The following is a 20,482-nucleotide window of genomic DNA, read 5'->3' as shown; positions in this document are numbered from 1 at the left end:
ACAAAATGTTTCTCTCTATTGATGGCACTATCCAGAGGGGAGTCAACCTTTCCCATTTGTGCAGTGGGCAGTCATGGCAAGCCTTCAGGGCAAGAGGCTTGTTATTAGCTGCAATTAGCTGTCTCTGTGCCTTTCCAAAGCTTCTGGGTGGGAAAACACTTGTGGCTGACACTGAGCCATAGGGCTGTGCGTGCACTGAGGCATTTCTTGCTCAGGGCTGGGCAGGTAAGGTTTCCAGTGAGGGAGAGGGCAGATACAAGTTTATATTTGGTAACGTCTCCAATGGAACATTATCCAAACGAATCAAAACAGGCATGCTAAGAGCCTTAGGAAAAAGGAAAACAGATTTGAAAAAAATCTGTACGACACTGTTAGCTGTAAAGGCATAAGAAGTTACCCTGATAATGAACATTCAGAAGTTTCCAAAGATAGCAGGGAATTAACCCCATTAACCTGAAAGGGGAGGGAGAAAGCACATGTATCAATAAATATTTACTTTCCTTCTAGAATTTGAAAATGTTCTTATTTGCACAGCCAGCTGGAAGCTTTTCTATGGAGATTTTACAGAAGTAATATTAATATTAACTTTGTGTCTTTGTTGCTTTATTTTATTTCTTTGAAACAAGTAGTAAATTTACCATTGCAAAATTGAGATTTTTTTTTTTCTTTTTTTTTCAGTTGTAAAATTTATCTCAGCTCATTTGTCATGAAAATTTGCCCCTTAGGACTAGTTTGAACAGCATCCCAGGTGTTTAATGTTGTTCACCTAATGAAGGCACAACTCATGAAAACAACTATTGAACTGTGATACACTTCATGAATACTGAGGAGGCATTCAAATTTAAAATGCATGTAGTTGTAACTGGGTCTATAAACTGCTGCTCCTGAAGCCTTGATGCTCTATGCATATTTCTTCATATGAACATTTTTCACTTGTATGTTTTTCTGTTTTCGAAATCAGTTTGTATGTCTCCATTTAGCTTCATCAAGCCAGAGGGATTACAGTTATAATTAGTTTGGCCATGGAGAGCTTGGAAGATGTTTTTTGTGAAATGCTCTAGTTCATAACATGCCTTAGTAGTCACAGTTCTGTCCTCTTAAATAAGAGGAGATGGATTGCAATGAAATGCAAATACTGTAGGAGAAAAGAAGAGCAAAGAAAGAAGGATTTTATATCCAGGTGTTGGAGCCTGCTGTGCATTAAGCTGTGCATTGTTAAAGAGTACATTACACCAAGATTAGGCATGAATATGGGTGAGTTAGGAGAAACCTGCTGAAATGTGTCAAAAAGGAGACCTCAAAAAAAAAAACAAAAAAACCAACAGACCACAAGACATAATCCTGATCCTATTGCACCCCCGAGAGGGGAAGGGAACCAAATCAAGGGATTTATGTAGGCACTGAGGACTGTGCTGTCACCCCATCCCTGGGGAAACAGCTTCTGCTGAGGCAGAAGAGCAATAGCTCTGCACAACTCCTGGCGAGCTGCTCCTGCAAAGCAGGAGGGCAGGGGAGCCTTGAGAGGGAATGTGCCTGGTGTGCACACCTGGGAGATGCCTTGGAGTGAAGCTGCTGCTGAAATGAGTTGTCACCCTTACTAAAGGAGAGCTGCAGCTCTGTCAGTCATAGCAAAGCAAAGTCTGTATTCCAGGTTACCAAAATGAAATAGATGTGGTTGTCTGCCAGCCTGATGACAAAACCACTTTTTTCTCTGTTTTTCTAATTTTTTTTTTTTTTTTTTTTTTTTAAGCTTCTGGCCCACAGGCAGAGAGGGATTCTGCTCTTTTCACTGAGCTGATGTTGCTTAGCTCTGCTAAAAATGCATATCAGCACTTGCCAGGCACAAATAATGGTTCTTGACAGATTATGCAACTTGGATTATAAAAACCCAACATTTTTCTCTTTCTGTCTGAAATTTAAAACAGAAATTTGCAGCTTGCCAGCACAGTGGGAAGCATTAGTGTTCACATTTAATTCTCAGAACTGTTAAAATTAGCCATATTTGCAAATTTAGGATGGCCAGAAAATGAGAGTTCTGTTCTGGGAAAAGTTGATGTCCTGCTATTTGTTGGTACTGAAGTGGTTGTTGAACTCATTAAAAATCACTATGAGCTTGTAACACAGCACAGAACAATCAAGACACTCATAAAAGGAGACAGATCTCTGTGCAGAATTCATGCTCCAAATGAATTCTGAAATCCCCTTATTGTTCCAGATCTGAGATTGCTTAGACTCTAGAGTCTTTTTAATTTTTTTTTTTTTTTTAACCCAGCAATCGTTTTGTAACTCTAAAAAATCTGATTTTAGTATAACAACATTTGCCTGTGACTAAACACTAGCTACAGAAGAAAAATAAAGAATGCCAGGTAGGTCTACTTTTCAAATTTTTACTGTATCTCAAAATAGCTCCAGACCTCATTCTGTTCTGAGATCTGCAGTGCACATCTCTGCTCTGATATGCTGCTTTCTCTGTATGTCCTACATTTTCAGTGAAATCAGTGGGAGTTCAGAGTATGTGGGACTGCAAAACCCTCTGTCTTCCTTGTTGACCTCAGACTAGATCTTTACTTTTTTTCTGTGTTTGAAATGGACATGCTGCTTTGATATGAAAAACAGCTGAACATTTTTATTCTTTCTTGCAGTCTGGTGGTCAGCAATTTGAATTTAGCCTTTTTTAATTCCGCTTAAAGAGCAAAGATGAATTCTTGATTTTAGGATTTTTTTTTTATATTTTTTTTACATTGAGGCTGCCATGTCTGAAATGAATTGTGTCACCCTTGCCATGTTCCCTATGTCTGAGATAAAAGCAGATTTTTATTTACAGTGCCCAGACTATGAGATTTGAGATCCTCTAGGCAGCTTGTAAGAGTTTTGTGCCATCTAGTATGGAATGGTGAAATGGAGAGTTGGTGAAGAAGTCTTCCTTGCAGATCAAATTTCTCAGCTGTTACACTTGAAAGACAGACACTTAACATTATTTTAATGCAGTTTTTGTGTCTGAATTAATATAATAAATGTCAATGTTGAATAGCATAAGGTCACATTTTACTACTTTGACCAGAAGTGTAATCTTCCAAGTTTCAGTTTTATTACTGTTATAGCAGTCATGCTGGTTAAGGTCACCAATATTTCTTTCAATATCAAGTAATATGTGAAAGCATAGTTTATACCAACTTTATTCTTGTCAGTGTGGATATGTGCTGTGAGATCTATTGACAGAGATCTACCTTGGACAGATTTGCATGTAATTCCACAGCTGGTGTAACAGGGATTTGGTTTTGCTCATTAGGGCCATTGCAAAGGTTTGAGGTTTGTTACTCTCCTACTTCAAAAAAATAAAAGGGCATTTTCTTCACCAGTGTAGGTATTTAGTCTGAAAAGAGCAGCTACACACTACACAGCATGATGCAAATGATCTGCCTTTTGCATACATGCACTTTGCTTGAACAACAGCAGTCACAGCAGTGCCAGATTTCAAAGATAAATACATCAAGCGTAGGTATCAAAACCTGTGTGCACCCTGTCTGCTTCTAAAGAGAGAGCCTGGACCAATCTTTAAAGCTGAAGTAATTGGACACCTACCTGCATATTTACCTTGCCTGACGTGGTGTTACAACTGCCTTTTTGTGGCTTCCAAAGTGCATTTGTAAAAGAGGCAGTAGATACCCTTGATTTTTCTTTTGAGCGAGGGGCTGTGCTCCAGGTGAGGCCATCTCTGTTGCCCTGTGTTGAAACTTGAGCGCTAATCATTTTCTTCTCTTTGGGATTTCTTCTGGATTGATTTTTAAAGAATTTTTAATAATTTTTTTAATATATGAGACACTACTCAACTTATTAACTTGTATACCTTTCTTCCTTGAAGAAAAGTCACCAGTTTTTGTGGAAATTGAGAATGAAAAAAATGCAGGGGTTAAAAGGTTTTAAAACATCCAGCACTGTACTAAATTATGTAAGGCAAAAATATTAAATAATAATATATTTATTGCACACAGCCTGTTTGGGGATTATTTGGAGCAGGACAGATGGAACCCAAGCTCCTTTCTCCTCTACTTTTTTGTTGGGTTTTTTGTAAGCATTCTTTCAGCTTTCAGCGAAAAAGTTGATATTTTGAAAAACTTTTCTTCTTTTTCTTTTTTCATGCTGAACCATGTGGCAGCAGCACAACAGCCGCACCTGGTGTTTTCCTGGCATGTGCTGAAGGCAGGGTGAGTGACCCACATGTGCTGTCACCTACACAGATACATGGTGGGAGAAAGGGGCTGCAAATATCCCAGCTGCTCAGCACAGCCTCTTGTCCATCAGTGTTAAGACCTGTATTGGGAAAAAAAAATAAAATTTGAAATCCTTCTGTTTGAGGAAGCAGAATCAAGGTAAAAAGCTTTAATTGACAACTGCTTCCACAATGTTTTATTTGCCATTATGTGCAGATGTATTCTTTTGCATTGTGCTTGCCATTGTGGGAACATTTTGTTAAAAACATTTTATTCAAAATTATTTTTAATGACTTTAGCCTTCACCCATGACTCTTATTTCTGGAAAATCTTTATTGCATGTAAACAGAGGCAGCAGATGTGTACATGCAGGCATGTAAGCTAAACCTCCATTTCTTTGGTTCTCTGGTTGATGATAAGTTTTTGGAGTTTTGTGACAGACCGGTGGCAGTCTCAGAAATATCATCTTCTAAAAGACAATTGTGCAGCTGCATGAGTTAAGGCAAGAAAATAATTCTTAAAATTATGTTTTAAGGAAATTTTCACTACTTCAGTAATCTCTTCTGCTTTGTTAAAACTGATATATACTTCTGTCCTGTAGATTGTCCTGGAGCACACTTGGGAACAGTGTAGATGTTTTGATATCAGAGTTCTGAACAAGAAAACATACTTTAAGTTTCAATGCACGTACAAATCTATATATCTATAGCTTACACAGGTTTAAAGGAAATCAATTAGCAATTGACTATTGCAGAGCAATGGTGATAGCATCTAGAAGTGTGGATAGATTTCTAACTCTGCTCAAGTGTTCTGAATTGTCTGGTACTTGTTGAGGTCAAAATTACTGGGAGAGGAGGATGCTCCTCCTTGCAGGATTTTATTATTTCAGGATTTCTCTAAGCGAAGATGCAAATGCAGAGTGTGTATTTAAAAAGAAGGGTTGGACTATTGCATGTTTCCAAAGGTAAGACCTGTAAGAGAGAGTTGCTGACAAGACATTCTCTTAAGTGGCTTTGAGCTCTGTCTGCTCCTGACAACCTTTGAAGGTTGGAAGGAGAGCTTTGAAGGAGAGCTGGAAGGCTCTCCCTTCCCTGGAGCTTGGGGTCCCTCAGGCACAACTACTGGGTGCCATTTCTGGTGCTACTTCTCTGCTCAGTCCTTGCTGGCTTGAAGGGCCAAGATGCCCAAGGCAAACTCACTCTTCTGGCTAAACAGAAAAAAAGGTTAATCATGTAAAATGACACAAGTTTGACCATTCTTTCTCAGCAGAAGAGTGTCCTACATTATTCAGACATTGGCTCCCCATTTCTCCTTTCATTGGAAAACATTAAATTATTGTAAGTAATACATGAGTTTTCCATGCATTTTGTAATTCTTTACATCATAGAGGTTGCCAGTAACTCTAGTAGGCTTTTAAATGTGGGCTCCTTGATGTCTTAGAAGCTGCCACTGGAGGTTTAGGTGTCAAAGCTGTGCTGCATGTGTGGTGTCAGCTCTGCCTGTGAGCACAAGTTAGAGCTCCATTCTCCATCCTTTTAATTGGTATTAAAGTAGACAGCAGCAGCCTCTCAGCTGGCATCTCATTTCATCAAAGCAGTGATAAACTTTATATTCAAAAAAACTTCTCTCACTTTGAAATCCTTTAGTTTTGGTGACAGTGGTGGGGTATATTTGCATACAAATAACTTTCTTCCAGGAAAAGGTGTTTTTTTTTCCTTTTGCTTTTTTTTTTAATGCTTTCTAAACATAGTTTAGCTGAAAGTTTTGTTTTCATACACAGTCTGATGAGCTGCTTCTGCATCAGAAAAGCCTGAAGTAACATGAAATTGCCTTTCTCTTTCGAGGAAATCCTGAGCACTTTTAACTACAAAACATTTTCTCTTCCGTCTTACACTTTGACTTCTCATTTCCATTTATAACTCTGCCTATCTTGCTCTTATAAATTAGTAGTACAAATATAATTGAGTCTGGCATCTTGGCTGCAAGGGTTTCTTAGAAATTCCTCACTATCTAAGTTTTGTTGTTTGTTTTTTGGTTTGTTTGGTTTTTTGTTTGTTTTTGTTTGGGTTTCTGGGGGGGTTTTGGGTTGGTTTTTGTCAGTTTCAGTTTAAAAGGTTGGGGGTTTTGTTCAGTAACTTTTATTTCTAATCCAATGTCCTAAGAAAGTGGTAGCCAAATGGAAACCTTATCTACTCTTTCTGATGAAGAATATGACTTAAAAGACCTTAATTCTCTGCTACTGAAAATCTATCCTATAGAAGCACTTTTATCTCTTGGTGACTAGTTGCATAGCAAAAACATCTCAGCCTGATTTATCCTGTTCTTGGACACCATTTTATCTCCTCTGCAATCAACTTGTCTGTAGTGGAACCAGCATTCTTTTTATCACCCAAGGTCTGATCTTCAAGCTTTCACCTTCAAAAGCACAGCCATCCTTAGGCAGACTGGTGGTTCAGAATGATTTATAACTGAGGAGAACTTTGAAGTTCCTATAAACAACCAAAAAGCAGTGTTTTCTGCCTTTTTTTCTTATACTGCTGTTCATTTGCTTGCTTCTGCTTAGGCATCTCTTGTGTCTTCTGTATCAGTGACATGCAGCCAGGAATGGCTCTGCCACCAGTTTCTGACTGGCCTGATAAGAAGCCTGTGATAATGCAAAGCCCAGGAAAAATGATTCTCAGGTCTGTTTCACTCCAGTGGCAGGTATCAGCATGGGGTGGATGTGAAATAGAGACAGGCACATGCAAGAGGACTCTGTAGAGAACATGTGTTTAATTTCCAGAGCAACAAGCACACCCATCACTGTTGCAAGACTGAGTTTTATGAGTACACCCGGCCATCACTGACATGTTGGGGGGTCACTGGGTGATTCACATCCAGCAGCTTAACAAGAAGAAACTGAACAAATGGCAGTGGAGATGCTTTCATTTGGAGGAGTACCAAATGCTCCTGCTCTTTCAGCCCCTTGATATGGGGTATCTACTTTGTAACCTTTGGAAAGAGAAAGACATCCACGTTTCTCAGCTAGATGGCTTTGATGGTGATCATAAACCCCAAAGAAATGCTGTGTGCTTGCAACTTAAAGTAGAAACACAGAGATCTAGACATTTATTTGCTGGAACAAAGTTTGTGATACTAGATTCAACATCAGTTTTCTCCCTTACATCCAGGATATGGTTAGAATACTGTCATCTTTGTTGGAGGTTTTTTTTTGACATAAATCTACTTTCTTTTTTTTAGCATTGATAACATGCCAGATTTAAGCCATTTTATTTTTTTTTCTTCACTCCAGGGAACTGTCTGCTAGCAACAAGTGCAGTGACATATTGTTGTTATCATCTTGTATAATGGTAACGTTGAAAGGTCCAAACTAGAAATCAAAGCTGAAATCTTTGGGGGTATGTAGACATGCTATGAAGTGCTAACAGCTACTCAGACCTTGCTCTAAGTGAGACTCTTAGACCTGTGATTAATCTGGACTGTGCAACAGTCTTACAGATTCCCACACTGGTTCCTGCAATGGCAAGGGAGATATTTATTGTTGGGGGTGATGTAGATGTAAGGTCTGAAGCACCATAAAATCAGATGCTTGACTTGATGGACCTCAGCCTAAAGCATCTGATAACCTTGAATCGTGTCCTTGCACTGTTTCTATGGATGTTTCTATGGATGTTTCTATTTGGGTCTATGGAGTTGGGGCTCATTAAGTTGCAGGAGGGAATGGAAGGGAGGAGGGGGCTCTGGGTCTCTAATGAGCAGAAACCCAAAGAGCAAGGGACAGGGGTTCATCTCTGCAACCATCTTTTCATGCCCCTTGCTCAGTTGAATTTTTGTTGATGTCACAGCTACAAGGTATTCCACGTCTCCCCTTGGCAGTTGTGTGACACCACCCATTTGCCTTGCAACTCTTCTTTTCCACAGCAGTGACTCTGTACTGGGGGATGAATCTCTCTGGCTACTTTCAGTAGTATCAACAAAGGAATCAAACATCAGGGTTTTTTGCTAGCAGATGGTGCTGTGCAGCAGACCACCTTGAGCCCCATGTTTCCTCTTTGAGACTCCTCTTTCTCTAGATCACTTGTCTATTGGACTTGGTTCCTTGAGAATGTGTGGATGTTCTGCTGACCTCCCTGGAGAGTGGCAAAGGAGGGTCTCCAATCCTGCTGGTTTTGTGAAGGTGACAGGCTGAATGTGGGAATGGGCCTGGGAGCAGAAAGTCAACACTGTGCCATGCAACTCTCTAATGCTCTCTGCCCTGTGGGAATTGTGTCGTGCTGAGTATGAGAGGGAAAACAAGAGTAGGGAAACGCCTTCTCTCCCTCTCCTCCTTGAGCACCTTTAAAGGAGCTAAGCAGATGCTGGTTCAGGATTTGCAAATTGTTATATTGACAGACTGTGGCAATAAAAAAAGAGCCATGAAAATAGATCGTGTAAAGAAGTCTTGGATTAAGGAATCCCCTGGTACACTGGGACCTGATAAAACCCCACTAAGTCAATAATCTGTGCATTAAGAACTCCTCTGGTTATGTAAAGGAACTAAAACAGTCTGTTTTTCTCAGTGAGCCAGAGGAAGTTGTCTCTTGGATGTATAATAGCATGATAAAGAGGGCTTACTCTTCAGAAGCCCTTAAAATCTAACCTGATTTACAGATCAGATCTCTGCTGATGACAGTAGAAAGACTGTAATGATGCCAATGACCGTGTCTGAGAGAGTCTCAGTTGTATCTTTATTTCAAGTCCACAGAAAGGAAATAATAAAAATAGGTAATCGCATTAAGGTAATGGTTTCAGATGACACACACACAAAATAAGGTTATTTGGAGTTAAACTGCTAGTTTGTCTTCTTCGTTCTCATGTTCTTGAATATTGCAGAAGTTCTGGATGAGAGTATGAATTTATGTACCGTGCATGCTGAAATGCCTGGCTGGGATGCAGAGAGCTGGGAACAATGAACATTAATGGCAATAATAGTGTTAGAACAGCTTCTACTGAGGCAATGATGACACTGTGCCTGCTTGTTCTTATCCAAAAAGTCTTATTATGCAAGGGAAAAACAGGGGAAAGACCTTCTTATTCCCTCCTCCTTGACAGGTTTCTTTGTCTTGAGTACTTTGTAAGCTGATCTAGTAGGAGGTGTCACTGCCCAAGGCAGGGGATTGGAACTAGATGATTTTGATGTCCTTTCCAATGCAAATGATTTTATAATCAGTTTTACATTTTCTTAGCAATTGAGTATTCAAATCTGACTCCTGTGGCAGATGAAGAAAAATACATCTTTGGGAGCCTTTACCCCTGACACTTGCTTTCTGTGAACGTTCTTGTTGATATCAAGCTTTTTGTGTTAAAGCAGATAGTAAATAAGTTGTCAAAATTAAGTAGCTAAGGAACAATGTCTTAAAACAATTTCTTTTCTTGTTGCAGAAGTCTCTGCTTACACACCACAGAGGGCCTTTGGTATTTCCACCCCACATTTTCCTCTGCTGCAGCTGAGGGAAGGCTGAATCCCTGCTTTGCTGCTCTAGTTGGCTTAATCCCCAGATATATAAAGTACAGAAAAATCCATTTGCTATATTCCTCTACATTTTGAAATAACTCTGTCAAATTACTGTTACATTTCCCTTGTTTACCATCTCATTTTCAGTGTCCTTGTCCCCTATCTCTTAAGGTTTCTAAGGGTCATCACTTGTCTCCAGAATGCCTGAAGGGTGTGCTCCTGGGGTTCACTGGTGAAGAATGATGACAACAGTGCTGCTTTCAGTAGGTCCTGCTAAACAGCAAAGAAGTAACATTTGCAAAACCAATAATAAAACAACTTGTAAAGTCACCTCTCTACTACATCCACTTCAACCGTGTGTTAGCTAACACAGTAAAGATGCTCACCTAGGTTCGTTATCATGGAGTTTGGCATTTTATGCATTCAAAGGAACTGGTGGAAATATACTGGCAGATTTATTTTTAGGTGCAGCAACAAAGATGTGATCTTGCAGGGCAAAGATGGTATGATTTGCTTTTCTGCTGTGCAAGTGTGCTGAGCAGCTTTTTCATAAGGCAGATACTGTTTTTCAGGCTGTTCCTGAAAGGTGCTGATGTTCTTACAGAGGGCTAAGCCATTCCTGCCAGGGGTGTAGAGACCATTTCTTTTTTGCCAAGATGGTTTAGTTCTCTCCTTTGTAATTTAGACTTACTCTACTCCCATGGGACAGCATAGCTCATCCTGTTGCTTTAGAAGCAATATTAATCACCAAGTGTGCAAAATATGCCATTAGAGCTTCCAGTTTGACAAGCACAGCTCTTCATTTACTTTAATTAGAGTGGTTTTCTGAATGCCATAGCAGAACTAGGTAGAAAACCACTTCTGAGAAATTAATGAGAATCAGGTGGTTTATTCTGTTGAAAAACTTGGAAAATCCCAACATACATTACAATATTCTTTGAGGAATATGCTTAGTGTAAGACAGTCTGAATTATCCAAATTCAGTTTTCCAAACTCCCTGTTATTCATGTTCCTCATTATCTGTCAATTACATTCAAAATTACCTTCATTACCCAAAACCTTGATTGTCTAAATGTATTTACTGTCCCCTGTGATACTCTGATAATTGGTCTTGTACTGCATTCCTCCAGATGATGCTTCACTGGTTATGAAATGAAGGCACTGTTGATCTGGCACGTCCTGCCACAAGCTCCTCTTTCTCTGTGCTGTTCAGCATAGACTTAGTGTAGAGGTACAAGAAGTGTAAAGCTCTTGATCATCTGCCATTAATAGGTAGTTGGAGAAGGTGGATCTGTTACCAGCTTCTCCAGCAACAGATGTAACAGGACCTGCCTGGAGATAACTGAATTCTGGAGAAAACAAGAGGACGGGAGGAACAAAACTTCCAAGCAGCAAGAATACTTCAGCCCTTCCATTAAGCACTGGCTTCTCACAGTTCCAAATCCAGTCATTTGCTCTATCAGCTGAATGAATTTGCCTTGAAAATTAGGCAAGATAAATCCCAGGGAGATTAAAAACATAATCATGCATTTATTTTATTGCTGTCTCCTGCCATAAAATACCCAGAGCAGAAGAAAAAAAAAAAAAAAAAAAAAAAAAAAGATTGTACTTTAAAGTATCATAGAGAACAATGCCAGTAACAGAGTTTGTGCAGAACCTTAATTCCCAATATGTCTTTGGTGTCTTTTTACCAGATAAAAGCTTGTTTCCAATAAAACTTAATGCCTGGAATATGGCATCCAATAAATTGCAAGAAAATAAATTTGTCATAACTAATATTTAGTAATTAATTATTCCCTCATTATAGTTCCTGAATCATGAGCTATAATATAACTTCATAATGATAACATTATTTTTTTAATATGATGGTGCCACGGTTTTAATTAAGATTCAGTGCTGAAGCATTTTCAAACAAGTTGTTTCCTATTCTCAGGTGGAAAGGCTGGATCAGGAACTTCCTCTTTTTGAAATGAGGCTTTGCAATGACACGTTGCAATTCCAGCAGGGTTAAGGTTGGTAAATTGAATTCAGTGCAGTTTTCTGCTGGTGAAAGTCATTTGGACAAGACCTGTAGCTGCTGAGCTGCTTTGCATGAATGTATCAGTTTCTGTGGTGAATGCCATGCTGATGTTTCGCCCAAAAAGACACACTTTGAGTGTAGCACCCCAAGTGATTTTTGGTTTCTGCTGTCAGCTTCGAGCATGGGTGTTTATTCCAGTGGTCTTGTGCATTTATAATTAGTATATATATGCATAGATAGTTTTGTGTAATTATGCATAATTTTGTCCTATATTTAGAAGTAGGATGTCTCATCTGGAGCAATATAGATGTACTTAGCTAAAAGGGGTTGTACAGAAATATTTCTTTACAGAATCTTCTCAGTGCATCATAACAGTTGTTGATTAAATTCTGTTGGACTCTTTCCTCCAAATTAAACTTGGACCAGAGGTATTTTTCTGAGCCACAAACTCCCCCATGGCCATTCTCACTGTGGTTCCACTTAGGCACCTGATATTGCCCAGAGCTGCCCCTGAGGTCAGTAGCTAGTAGAAAAGGAGAAACCCTGAAGTAAAATACCTCTTGCTATGAGGAACTGATTTTTTAGTGACCTACTTGACATATCCTGAAGGCATTCCAAGGGAATATCAAATATACAAAAGGCTTGCTTTAAAATAAAAGTTAACAGTTCTGAATTTAACATTTCCTTCCTGTGGCCCTCTCTCTTATGGAGTCACTGTACTTTAGGTACAAGTGCTTTGTCCTTTGGTCTGCTTTTAGCATGATTTGGCCTATAATCCATATCTATATTTAAATGTATTTAATTTTGTTCTATAGAAAAAGTAAAATAGTATTTATTGTTCATTTCTTGGATTTATCGCACCTTTTGTTGAAGTGAGGAATTATTTTAAGTAGCATCAGTGAGGTAAGAAGCTCAGGTGTAGTGAGAAAAAAAACAACACTGTATAAAAGCTGCAGTGTACTCTTAAATCAGTGCCCTTACAATGGGGAGACATCTCTGTTGGAGATTTACACTGATTGCTCTGGTTCCACTGCAAACACTGAGTCTCTGCTCTGGTGCATAAATCTGATCTTCCATGTTAGTGTGAACATGAACTGAGCTGCACTGTCAAGATCAACTGTTATTAGATAAATGGTATTAATGACTTTTTAATTATTGCTAAGATGTGGTGCTAAAAGATGGAAAAATGTTTTATATTTGGGTTTAGTAGTCTGAAGCCATTTTTAAGATTTATTGTAATTTTGTTGCATTTTCATTGGTTCTTAGCTATGAATGATAAAGATTAAGTTTCCTCCCAAATTAGCAAGTTCTATGACATACTATTTCCTGTGTTGTACCAAAGCAGACTTCCAAAATACACTTTAATCCAGTTCTACATCTAAAACCCACTAAAAAGTGCTTGTTCCTCTACCTTCTCCTGCTATGAGATGCTAACTCTTAATCCAAATAGTCTCTATGGATTTTCTTCCAAAAGCAAGTCTCCATTTTGCTCAATAAGATTTGTCCTAGGGGGAGAGATTTTAGGTCTTGCATTACTGCAGTTTTATGTACATCCTAATTCTGGGGGGTTAGTGGGGGCTGAGTGAATGCCCTGACGTGGTGGTGTTGTAATAAAGCAGGAAATGTATTTTATTATTTAAAAGGATTTTTGATGCCTTTTATGTGTATGTGCACATGCTATTTTAGTTGTTTTTGCTTCCTTCTTAACTCCTCCTACAGTCTGTGGAACCATTATTGTTTGCTTTGCGTAGAGAAATTGCTTCTGTAGACTTCAAAATGTGAAGAATTGTTCAAGAGCAGAAAGTGATAAATGACTGGCAGTTGTTTTTCATTTATATTAATTTTATTAGTCATGCATTCTCCTGTGGTTTTTTTTTTTTGAGCTACGGGACTTCTTTCTGTTAGCAATTAGAGCTTTTTGAACAAAGAAAACTTCTGCTTAGATGCAGTGATGAATTCAGTACCCCTGCCCACACCCCTCAGTTGAATCTGGCAAACAGCATTGTAGTGAGTTTTAATACCTGAAGCTTTGTCTGACTCTCTGATTCTCTCTGCTCGGGGCAGTTGATGCAAATTCATGTAAAATAGAGTGTAAGAAAAGATTAATCCCTCCACCAGCTCCCCACAGTGCATTATTTCTGCATTCCCGTCAGCTTCCTTATGGATGTGCAGAAGGAGTCTTTCAGACAGACACAGGAGATAGAAACAATCATTAATTGCAGCCTCCTGCAGATGATTCTTCTGGCCTGTGAGCTCCCAGTAGCTGCACCAAGGGGCTCTCTTCTGAGCTCAGCTAGGGATGAACTGGGCACTGGGCAGCCTTTTGCTCGGGGGACACCATCTCTACGTGTCCCTCTTGGGCTTTTCTGTACCAAAGAGTTGGTGTCAGTGGCCATGGTGCTACAGTTAATTCTAAAATGGGCTAAGCCCTGATCTCCATGGCAGGAGTTCTTGCTGAGTTGCTCTGTTGTTCTTTCAGCTGGAAGGGAGAGGCAGAGGCCACTGTGTTTTAAGGTGTTCAGCCAGGTTTATGAAACATGTGAAGCAAGATTAGATCTCCATAGGTTCCATAGTTTGGGACATTTTGGTGTCTTTTAAAGGAAAACCTGAGAGTCAAAAACCTGAGAGTTAATGAAAAAGTCCATTTTGATGACTTTCCCCATTCAAGGAAAAATTTTATTATTAACTTAACAGCTTTTTGTGATTAAAAAAATAAACAAAAAATCACCAAAACCAAAAAAAAAAAAAAAATTAACCAAGCAAACAAACAACCAAAACACCAACAGTAACAAAAACCAAACAACCATTAGAATGCTAAATTAGATATTCCAAGAGGTTTAAAAGTTTTGGAAGTGTTATTATTATGATTTTTCACATTTAAAAAATATTTAAAATAGTTGTTTTTGGGTTTTTTTTTGAGATTTTGACTCTTGTGAGAAGGATGACTTTTTAAAATATTTTCAAAAGTCTCCTGAACAGGAGCATTATTTCCCTCCCAATGTGAGCTATGGATTCCTGACCATACTACTCATTGAAAAGAAATAATTTTCTTAAGTTAAAAGCTCCTGTAACACTTGGTTCAGAACACTATCTGTATTTGTCAAATCTCGGAGATGTATTAAGAAGCAATTACCCTTTCACTTTTAGATATTCTGCCCCCTTGTATTTTGTTCCTTTAAAGCCTTGCATATTAAGAATACCTGGCAATTTTAATGTTTTTAACTGTTTCTCCAAAAAGACAAAAACATTTTATTCCTATTGTTAGAATGTCAGTACCTGGAGAGCCTTTAATTTTTTCCTTTATAAAGCTTTGAATTGTTCTGTTTGAAGTTCAAATTCAGGAATAAAATCGGAGTCAAGTATGTTTTCTGTATAGCAAACTAATGGACTTAACCAGGAAAAAGCTGTATTTAGTTCTAAAGCTTGTCACATAAAAGGAATTTTAACCTCTTTGGGATTTCTTTTTTTGGTTTTCTTTCTTTTTTTGACCCCCCCAAAGGCCATTTTTCCAACCTTTCAGAACTACAGAACGCATGTGCCTTGATAGTTGTGTGTGAAAATTTATAATAGGCACTTTGTGGGGTTGATCAGAATCCCATTGTAGGGAACACAGAGCCTGGCTTAGACCTTAAATACAGAATTACAATAATTTAGTCTTCAAAGTCCAAGTTCAGGTAAAGCAAATAAAAATTGCTACTGTGTTATTGAATTTCAGCTTCCACTCTGGGTATTAGTAGAAAGAAAATGACACTTGAGGTGGTCAGAGTGCAGATGCTGGCTGTATGCTTTGCTTTTCTGGTGGAATCTGAGTCCTCTCTGATCAACTTAAAGTCATTATGTGGTTAACAATTGCTCACTTTTCAGTAGTGACCCATGATGTTCAGTGTGAGTGCATCCTTAAACATTTGATTGTACATGGGGAATATGCACTCATGCTTGGGACAATTGAACAGAGCCTTGATAGTGTCTGGGTGCCCATTGCAGAACCAGATGCAGTAAATACCTCTGGGTGCCAGCCTCAGAGGTGTTCTTCCCTAGTTATCACTGACTTTTTCTAAAAAGGTCAATGAAAGAGTGAAAGATTTACAGAAACCTTTGTAACCTTGACTGTTGAGGGCTGGGAGCTTGCACATGTTTCATCATCCTTCTTCTGTGGATGTGTAGGAACGTGTTGAACCATGCTTGCTTGATCACAACTCTGAGTTTTTTCCAAACAATTTTAATAGATCAACAGGCAGAAGCTGTTAATTTGAATGATGGGGGAGGTTCATGGGCTTTGTTACATTAAACAACCCACCCAAGGTTGTGTAGGGAGTGGTCTGCTATGTCCAATGTATAAGGACAAATGATTTTGTTGAAATCATAGCTCATCCTTAGGTTTTAGCTCAGATTTAGTGTAATGGGTCTGATCCACTGTTGTTTTACTGCTACTTTATGGTTATGCACTTCCACTAATATATCTGGAGTTTTAGTCTACTATCTACTGGTAGTCTTTGGGAAATACTTACATTCCTAATTGTTTAATAAATCTTTAATGGATCTTTTAGTGTGTGTGAGGGCATGCATATTGAAATGTGTGTGCATATTTAGGTATGAGGAAAAAAGTAAGGAAAAAAGTTGAGAGACTCCTGCAAGATCTAGAGAGAGGAACGTACAATCACAGATTATAAAAACATGCAAAGGTTTTCCACTGCTTAAAATAGAGAACTCAACATATTAAATTGCAAGTGCTCTAATGATGTGGACTGACTCAGAGAATTTGAAGAAATAACAGCTGTGCACATCAAAGCTAAAAAATAGAAACTTCATCAGTCAGTAGTGGTTTAGAATGAACTAAGAACTCACAAAATTATTAATTGTGGTGGTTATAGAAAGGAAGCATGAACTTCAGATTTTCTGAAGGCAGAATGCTATCTTCAGTCATGCAGCACGTGTGCTGGCTTTTGGCCTCTTGTCTGTAAAGGTGGAGGCTGTTGTTCAAACACAGACACCTCCTGACATTTCAGATCCCCTAAGATGGCTCAGGCTTCCCACCTGCCTGACAAATATGACACAGGGCATATGGGAGACTTCTGCCCTTCTGAAGTGGCAGCTGAATGCCCTGAGGCATCTCAGAGAGTAGTAGATCCTTCTGTCTAAGGTGTAATTGCATTTACACATAAAGACAGACTTATTTTCCCTTGCATCTTTAAACACAGTCACCTGAAGCATATCAATAGTTCATAGCAGTGTTTGCAGTGGGTAATTCCAGCAAGAAATGAACAGCTTATCTAATATTAAATTGAGGAAGAATTTTGAGGTGAATAGAACACTTACCCAAATTAAAATCTGACCAGGATAGAAAGTTAAAAACTATCCTAGTGTTAAAAGCTGTAGTTAAAAACAGTATGAGTTAAGGTTGCAATGGATGGTTGCTTTCTTAATGACCTCAAATCCATGAATTCAGTCTAACATTTGCCTTTTTATATATTCATAGTTAAATATAACTTGAATGTTGTCCTAATTACATTCTCATGTTAATTTAGCTCTGATTCAGAATTTCTATCATTATTCTTTGTAGAATTATTTTGAAGTGATGGGAAGTTCAGTGAAGATGTTCCAGTGTGTGATTGTGCCTTTGAATTATTTATCATATTCAAAGAGAGAAATATGGTTAAATTCTAGTTTGAGTTGTAAATGAGTCTTGGTAACATAAGGAGGAAGTGAAGATCCTTTTTGCAGAGTGACATGGTTTATGGGCATATTGTTTGATATTGCAGAAATGCTTCATGGCCCCACTTAGGTGGAAAGTCTCACAGCTTTAAGGAAAACATCCATTGCATCAAGTGGCAAAGTGTGGAAAAGGAGAGAGAGAGAGGTACAGAGACCCCTTGCCCAAATGACAGAGCAGGTTTGTGACAGAATTAAGAAGACAAAACTTGTTCTGTCTGGATCAGAACTAGCACCCACTGCACTGTCTGCTATGCGCTATGGAAACAAAAGCTCTTGCAAGCAGCATTTAGCCTGTATTTTTTGACAATACATCACAGTGCCAAGTAGTACAGTGTTAATATAAGGTTGTAGAAACCATGATTAATGCAAAAATTCCTGCTTGGCTGTGGCCCTGAGCTGGGTAGAGAACAAACAAGTGCTGGTGAGGTGTGTGCAAGTCTGAGAAGGTGAGAAACTGCTGGGAAAAAATTCTAAAGGAGAAAAGGAAACTTGTCTTAATGTAAGCAGGAGTTTTGCTAGAGGTGAGGGGAAATTCTTCATTTATAAATGGTTCGTTGACCCATGATAATAAAGCAGTGCTGCAGAAGAAGGATAATTATCTACTTAAGTATCAGATGCCCTAAGGGTAAAAGCTTCCCTTCTCTCCTTTTGAAAAATGAACTCAGATAAACGAATGTCCTTTTTCCTGTTTTAGTGTTGACATGGAGTTCTTTTTTATGAGAAAAATTAATTAGTTTTTCTATTCATTTATTCCTAGTATGGAAATCAGGTCTGCCAAGCAAGTTTCCAGGTCTTCCCTTGGGCCCTGAGTTTGGCCAATAGCATCCTTTATGGAGATGCTTTGTACAGTATGTGCTGGGCAAGTACAAATAAATTACAGGAGATTTATTATGTCCAGTATCTTGCCAAGAGGCACAGCATTTTAGAACTAAACCCCTGCAAAACTAGGCTTTTTGTGTCCTTACAGGATTTGTTTCCAAGTACCTGCCTTCTAAATACATATTTTTACTCTCAAATTTGAACACCGTTAAGTTGGAACAAGAGAAAAAGAGAATATCAGTGGCATAGTTGATGCTATACTAAAAAGCAAAGGTCAGATTTTCAAAGCAGGTAAATGCCCACATCTGGGACCAGTCTTCTCGTGTCCTGTTGGGGCCTGCTAGCTGTGGAGCTTGCTTAAGAAATATGCTCCCACTCTAAGAATATCAATAACAATATTGTCTGGCCCCAGCTGGCCTCTGAAAAATGACCAAACCCTACCCCTACTTCTTTACTTCCAGGAAACATCTGGTTTTCTCTTCAGTCAGACTTATGAGTACAATTCGTGTGATGAACTTGGTGAATGTAAGTGTGTCTCTGTGTTTATGGAGTTTAATCATCTTGCACATGTATACATTTTTTTTTATTTCAAAGGTCCCATGCAATTTTTGAAGACTTAAGTTGATGGTTGTTGTTCACACCTTTGTGTGAACCTGTGAACTACAGAGCATCTTCTAGTTACCTTTCCTGGAGTATAGGGAATATTCCTGAATACCTGCAGGCTTCAAGGTGCAGTAAAAATAAAGATGACCGTAATGCAATGGCATGGACCTTAATTTTCTTCATATGGCCCTTTGAATACTGGTTTTAATACTGAAAAAATAAGTTGTTAATTTTCATAGCCTTTGGTCATAAATGTTCAAGTGGTGTTAAAGGTGATGTTAAGGTCTTCATTCTGCAAACACAGTACTGTAAGTCAGAAGAAAAAACCCAAACCTGTGTGCAGGGAATTGAAATAAGAATCAAGTCCCAGGTACTTGCTTGTTGGATTTACGGACTACAGATTCTGGACACTATTAATAATGTTACAAAAGTGACTTTCAAATGAGGAATAGTAACAATTTATTTCTGTGAGCATAGCAGATGAGATGGCTGCAAATACCGTCTATGCACTTCCATTGTTTATTTTGTAACAATTTCATTTGATGCACAAAGCATAGTCACCAAGATAGAATAAAATAAAAGTATTCTTACGGTGCTGCAAACATCATACTTAGAAGGGAATATTCTTAATTATGTTAGTGTATTTCTAAAAACATGTATTTTATAGATAAGCATTTCTTGTGAATGGTAATCAGTGGTATGTAGAAATAAATGATCTGTTATTATCAGCATAGTGTCATCTTTTCACACTTAGGAACCTAAAATTAGAGGTGTAAGATCAAGATTTTCAAAAATACATATAGCACATTTGTGGAAATGCATTGTAAAACTGTTGTCTTAGGTTACACACCCAAACATCTTAAATTCCGTTGTCTTCCCCCATTTTAATGACAGAAGAAAATGTCTCTGACTTTCAGAGGTGTTGAATAGAAGCTTCTCTCCTTCAAAAGAGTAGATTTGAGTCTCTCTTTGCTTTTCGTTGGTTATCTCATTAGTAACATATGAACATATAACTAAACATATAACATATAACTAAATTATTAGTTTAATTATTATGCCCATATCTGAAGGAGTAGAGGATCAACTTCTGAAAAAAGCATCGTATCATTCTCTGGATTTATCCTGATGTTTTCAGTTCTTGCTGCGATACTCAGAGAGGAAGAGTTTAGGCAGTTCAAAGGTGATCAGAAGCAGGTTACAGGCTAGGGATTGAGACACCTGTCATTTTGGACCCCTCAGAGTTTCAGTTGTTCCTTAACAATAGCACCTTCAGATGTCCTTGTTTGTCCTCTGCGGGCAGTGGAGCGTTTCCGGGATTTGTGCCCTGAGGAAGTGGCCGATTTATTTCGTACGGCACAAAGGGTTGGTAACGTGGTGGAGAAACACTTCTGTGGCACCTCGCTCACCATTTCGATTCAGGTTTGTAAACCAGTTAACTAAAAAGGTTTAATGGTTTGTTTTGTCAAGCTTTCAGCCTTCTTTCCTGTCCCAACGACAAAAGGCGTTCAAACTTCAAGGGGCAATAAATGCAAAATAAGAGTATTTTAAAACGCAAGAGCTGCACTGCAGGCTACCCCATTTGCCACTGAAAAAACTAAAAGGCAAACAATCAGGGAAAGTGTG

General features: G+C 38.5%; 1 protein-coding gene across 5 annotated transcripts in view; it reads left to right on the top strand.

Moving 5' to 3' along the window:
- FHIT (fragile histidine triad diadenosine triphosphatase) overlaps positions 1-20,482 on the top strand; it is a 513,616-nt gene that overhangs the window by 352,711 nt on the left and 140,423 nt on the right. For all 5 annotated transcript variants that reach the window (XM_071756166.1, XM_071756165.1, XM_071756169.1 and 2 more), the window contains one exon: positions 20,133-20,278. In XM_071756166.1, coding sequence (XP_071612267.1) covers positions 20,133-20,278 — 146 coding nt within the window. The remainder of the gene's footprint in view (positions 1-20,132; positions 20,279-20,482) is intronic.

This window comes from Heliangelus exortis, chromosome 12, assembly GCF_036169615.1.
Source record: "Heliangelus exortis chromosome 12, bHelExo1.hap1, whole genome shotgun sequence".
NCBI classification, from domain to species: domain Eukaryota; kingdom Metazoa; phylum Chordata; class Aves; order Apodiformes; family Trochilidae; genus Heliangelus; species Heliangelus exortis.
This window is presented reverse-complemented; position numbering and strand designations above follow the sequence as displayed.